The sequence below is a fragment of the Frankliniella occidentalis genome, unplaced genomic scaffold, assembly GCF_000697945.3.
Source record: "Frankliniella occidentalis isolate FOCC.00 unplaced genomic scaffold, Focc_3.1 Scaffold77, whole genome shotgun sequence".
NCBI classification, from domain to species: Eukaryota; Metazoa; Arthropoda; class Insecta; order Thysanoptera; family Thripidae; genus Frankliniella; species Frankliniella occidentalis.
In genome coordinates, this window is record NW_026267207.1 from 670,382 (window position 1) to 675,938 (window position 5,557).

The 5,557-nt window shown below is 52.0% G+C and overlaps 1 protein-coding gene across 6 annotated transcripts in view; it reads left to right on the forward strand.

Moving 5' to 3' along the window:
* The first annotated feature begins 30 nt into the window (after nt 1–30).
* Nucleotides 31–5,557, forward strand: part of LOC113207226 (trithorax group protein osa) — a 66,534-nt gene continuing 61,007 nt past the window's right edge. For all 6 annotated transcript variants that reach the window (XM_026423689.2, XM_026423691.2, XM_026423690.2 and 3 more), the window contains exons 1-2: nt 31–388; nt 2,213–2,720. In XM_026423689.2, coding sequence (XP_026279474.2) covers nt 2,623–2,720 — 98 coding nt within the window. In that variant the 5' untranslated portion in view covers nt 31–388; nt 2,213–2,622. The remainder of the gene's footprint in view (nt 389–2,212; nt 2,721–5,557) is intronic.

The window sequence follows — 5,557 nt, forward strand, 5'->3', positions numbered from 1 at the left end:
TCCCCTCCAGCCCCAGCGCCACTTGGACTCGCCCGGAACCTGTTTGCGAGCCTACTGTATGAGCGAGCCCGAGGCTCGAGCCGAGCCGAACCGAGCGCTGGCTGTTCTAAACACGGGCCGTTCCTAGCGTATAGTTCAATGACTTTGACGAATTTAATTGAACTGGGATGCAAGTTTAATCGCGAACTTTTTGTGCGTGTGTGTCGTGTTGGAGTTGGTGGCTGCTAGACGGTGCCGTGGACCTAACGCAAAGGCCTGGCAGGCTAGAAGCCTGGCGCAGCCGCCCTCAGCTCCACTCCGCTCGCCTGGACTAAAGAGCAGGAGACTAAAGTGGATGTTGTGTTCGAGTGATGTGTGGGTGAAATCGTGGTGAAGCCTAGTGCACAAGGTAAATTTCAGTGAAGTGCAGTGGAGTGTTGTGGTGAAGTGTTCTGTGATCTGATGATGTGGAAGGAGGCCAGTCAGAGTCAGAATGAATGCCACGAGTCATCTGGGCTACCCTCAAGAGTCTTCCCAAAGTTTTTAAAATAGTGTGAATCGAATTGAATTGTAAGAGGAAGTTTACGGGACGATCGAACGAGCTAGCTTGTACACCCAACTAAATGTGAGGTTAGTGGCTGCCCGACCGCCTGGAGTGTGTCCGAATTCAGCCACCGACCGAGCACCGACCGGTCGGTGGTCGAGCGGTCGGTCGTCGAGCGGCCGGTCGCGAGCCGCTCCAAGCAGCTATGCCAACCGCGAACCACGAAGTCCTTTCGCTGGGGATGGTTGCGGATCGCGACTACCCCCGCGGAGGACCCGCGGAGGACCCGCGACGATCCCCCGCGTAAGACCCGCGCCCTACGATCATCCCCCGCGAAAGGATTTCGCGGTTCGCGGTTAACCCAATGTGGACAGGGTGGCATAGCTGCTTGGAGCGAGTGGCTCGCCACGGCCCGGCCACCGACCGCCCGACGACCGACCGGTCGGTGCTCGGTCGGTGGCTGAATTCGGACACACTCCTGGTCCCAGGCAGCCAGGCCCTGCCAGCCAGCAAGGGGCAAGCACATCTGAGCCTGAAGCAGAGGCCACCAGTAGAGGTTAGGGAGCTAGTGGCTTGGCCAGGCATCTATTAATGTAACAGAAGACCTATTGGGGCACCAGGCAGCTCTCTGAGAGCTCTCCAGGCAGCCGTCTGAAGTACGATCTAAAAACCTTTGTGTCGCAACAAGCTATCAGCATTAGCGCAGTGAAAACATAATTGCGATGGATCTTTGACTATGTTTGAAGAGTGGGAGATTGCTATTTCAGCTGTTTGGTATTGTTTAGGAGGTCATAATTGTTTGTTTTGTTAGGTGAACATGTTTTAGTGTGCTCTGAAACTTGAATCGTTTTCTGAAGGAAATGTGGAAGAACTGTTATTACATTTCAAATATTCGGAACAAATAAATTAAAGTGGTGATAAATGTTCATTGAGGGCTCCTTAAGCACTGGTTTTGTTGTGGATGCTGTCCATGCACTTCAAAAAGACTTCTTTTCATTTGTATAAAAAATTGGCCAAGAATGAAATGGGAAGCATAGAGTGTAGGAAGTATTCAGAGCTTAATATTAGTGTACAGGACTGTTGACTAAATGCAAGAGATAAAAATTAGCTCCAAATTAATTTTACAGTTTATAACAATGACTCCCCCCCACTCACTGAGTTGAATCCTATTACAATGTTCCCAAAATTGTCAAGGATTTAACTCAGGACACAATTCCTTGTTTCTCGCGCCAGTTTACATTAGCCTATCAGACGTGACCTTCTTGTCTAGTGTACAGCTATTAGAGGTCATGGATCATTCTTTGTTATTTTCTTGTAATCTATTTGAATTCCTGTAGAAGTTTTTGCTGTAAGAAAACAGCTCAGTATTGCTATTTACCATTGGTTCTGCTCAATAGAAAGACAAAGAAATTGTTAAATGTTTTAAAATCTTTGCTGGAAGTTCCTCTAAAGAACTCACAGTTCAGAAAAACTTGCATAAACTCAGTCAAACTCAGAGAAAGCTTACTTGAAATCAAAGTGCAGTTGATTTTTTCCCGCTTTTAAGTTTATGCTGCTGATCATCTTGTAGCTCTTATTACATCACAAATTCATTTTAGGGCATTGTGATTTAGGTGTATCTTAGCAGATGATACATGGGAAATAATTGTTTTTCAGACTGTCTCTAATATTTGGTTTACTTTGTTTCAGCTGTCCTTGAATGTGTCCAAGCATTCACCAGAGCATGATCATAAACACTGGAGGCATGACGGGGGAAAGGATGGTGTTACTCAGCTAGCACCCCCGTTACCATGGCCTCCTGGTGCAACCTTCGCTCTCGCAAGAAGAAGAGATAAAGAAGATATGTTCCTGCTCAGAAGCTCGCAACAAAATGAAGTGCTTAAAAAGAGTGCTTTGTCAGTGATTTGAAGTTTTCCCTTTATTTTAATTTTTGTTTTGGTTGGGAAACCCAGTGAGCCCTTTCCCACAACTTTTTTTTTCCAACCCTACCCCTTTTTCCAAGAAGAAATTTTGTTTTCTAAGTTGGCTCACAGTGATACATTGTGTGAGTGTGCGGTGGCACCTGGTGCCCCCTGGTCGCCAGTCCGCCTGTGCGGAGCATGGAAACGGTGCAACAGACCGTGGTGCACCTGGACCATGGTGGTATACAACAGCCGTCTTCCATGGCGTACGCGCAACGCCCGTCTCAGCTGCACAGGTGAGTCAAGTTAGCTAAAGTTAAATGTATCTTACTACTTTCTTTCTGATACATGATATCTAGGCCGATCCTTGAACTGAAGACATGCACGTTTCGCTGGTGTAGATATTTTTTTGATTTTGGGCCGTATGGCCCGTACCACACCAAAGACTAACATTCTAGTGCGAGTGTTCCTATTAGTGACACGAATGATGCAAGGCTCGGTGCAAATGTGCGCGCACGCGAATCTCGAAGGCATGCCATGTCGAGTGATGTATCTATCTGTCTATTTTGTTGAGGCTCCGCTGGTGAAATCCACTATCGTTGCGGGGTTCGTGAAGGACTTTTACAGAAATTGTTGGGGGGGGGGGGGCTTGGGGCAAACCGATGCTATGCTGCTGGTCGGACCGAAGTAACTGGTGTTCTGGAGGGGCTATTAGGCCTGCCTTGTACTAGCTAGCTATGCCAGCCCCGTTCCCCCTGCGGGATCCCTCCGGGACCTGCGACCTTCTGCCTGGTTTCTGTTTGGGGGGCCGTTCACAAATGGGCAGTGTATGTAGTAATTGGTCGTTTCTTTCCCTGCTGGGCCTCGCTCCCGTTATGCACCTCCCGCTCGGCGGGCTTACACTGTCGGGCCCTCGGTGGGGTCGGGCCGGACCCGGGCTGGATCGGCCGTTCGAATCGTTCGAATACTCCACCGTGGCCTTCTGTTCCTCTTTTCGTCGCATCCGCTGCCTACGGGAAACGCGGGTCGCGGGCAGTTACTATCACCGCCAAAAAAATTAAACCCTTTCGTCTAGGAAAATCGCCGTAAGAGGGGTTTAATTTTTGTTTCGCTGATGGGACAACATCAGGCTTTCGGCAAGAGTTTGAGTTTCTCGAACAAGGCGTGGTGCAGTCGAGTAGGGAGGACGAGATGTGCGTCGTGACGGTGGCGGGGGAGGAGGAGGGTGGCAGTGCCAGGAGGGGGGTCGGGGGTGGGCGAATTGTCTTCCCCCTCTCTTCTCATCCGGCCGCCATGTCCCTTTGCCTCCTACGAAATTATTTTCGCGACCCCCCCTCCCTTTAGCAATTAAAGAACGGGAAACGAACGGGCAGGGCGAAATATTTGGGCCGGGCGATTGGGCCCTTTTGTTAGAAACGACCAATAAGCGCGAAATGGCACGGGGTGGACGGAGGGTAGGGAACGGGGTGGCGGTCGTTTCGCCATCCGCCGGAGCGCGCGGGTGGCGCTGTAGTTGTGTAGTTTTAGTGCAAGCCCTTCCTCTCTCCAACTCCCCGTGTGTTGGGCCGTTGCTGTTGTGAGAAATTTACGATCGCCGAGAAAAAAAAACAGCGCACGGGGTAAAATGTTGATGCCGGACTGAAAATGTTCCCATACAGTTCTCTGTCTGCACAAAACTGGTGTTCCTTTGCAGTGCTGCGGTAGGGGAGGGGCCGGTCAGTCTATCGATCTGATCAGCACCCACACTGTCTTACTCGGCAACCCTTCCAGCGTGTTCATACGTATACTGCGTCGCCCGCTGCCCATTGCCTTCCCTTACAAAGTGTTTTGCCGTGCTCCCGATATGTACAGGCCACTCTTTCGTGGGGTTGTTATTCGGCCTGGCTCGGCCGGGCCGGGGCCTCTGGCCTGGCTCGTTGCGTAATTTTGCTGTGGCTATTGCCATCGCCCCGCCCCGCGCCCAGGCCTAGGCCTAGGCTCGTGCAACCTTGGCCCTGGAGTCTTGTACACGATATGTACCATGGCTTTTCTCTGCTGCACTGTTTCTCTCTTTGTTTTTGACGGCGCACTTTTGTAACTCCGTCAACGTGCTCCTCGTGGCCGCATTGCGAACTGCGCGACGGCGACACTCACGGCGCAGCCGCACCGGGACGGGCCGCTGGGCTGGGCGGCCGCCGTGGTCACCACGATGTAGAAAACCTCTCCACGTCGTGGTGGTGATGCGCTCGCTCTGGCGGTGGTGGCCGCGTTGGTCGCACACCCGACCGCGCGCGGTGCGTGACACGGGAAAGTTGACTCACCGTGAAATGATCTGGAAAAGGGGAAAATCACGGTGGTCGTAGTGATGCTGGTGCGTTGGGCACAGCCACAGCCACACTGTGTGCTCGCGCAGTCATGTGTTCATTTTTGCCGTTCCTTTAGCCAGCTGTTCTGCTTTGGAAAAACTTATCGAGCGAGCTGCAATCGACCTGGTGTCTGTTTGTCCAGTTTTGCCTGTCTGTGTGACAAGCAGCAGATGAGCTAGCGAATTTTAGGCTGCTAAAAGCGGAAAGAAATCTTTTTTATGGTCTTCTATTGGGTAACTCGTCAAAGTAGAACTCTTTAGGCCGTAATTTTGACCGAACGCCGTTGGCAGGTCAAGCCTGCAGGCCCGGCCTCTGCCGAACCGAGTTGCCTTCGGCGGAGCGAAGTGAGGCTGGAAACTGCGTTTGGCGAAAAGGCGGCCGTGCTTGTCGTAATTTTTCGCCATAACCCATTTCTTTGGTATATCCCGCGAGAGATGCGTCGGGAGGAGCCATTTTTCCTCGAATAGGATCTGATACTCCAGACATCTCGTTGAGCCCACAGAGGGTTAGGTTGTCACGCTGTGACGCGCGGCGGAATTGTTGTCCGTCCATCTGAGCGGCTTACCGAAAGCTGGCGATGGCGCTGCAAAGGCCGTGGCGATGGATGCGTTTGTGCTGCTGGGACGGTTGGTGGTGTGGTGAAGGCTCTGGTCTCGCCGCGAGGGCCGGGGCCTGGGCCGCGAGCACCCCGAACAAGTTGGACGTCCTCTTCGTCCTCTTGTGCCCGCCACGCTTTCTTTGTTGTCGCGGGGCCCCATTGTCGATACTACAGCAGGCCCTCCCCCCTC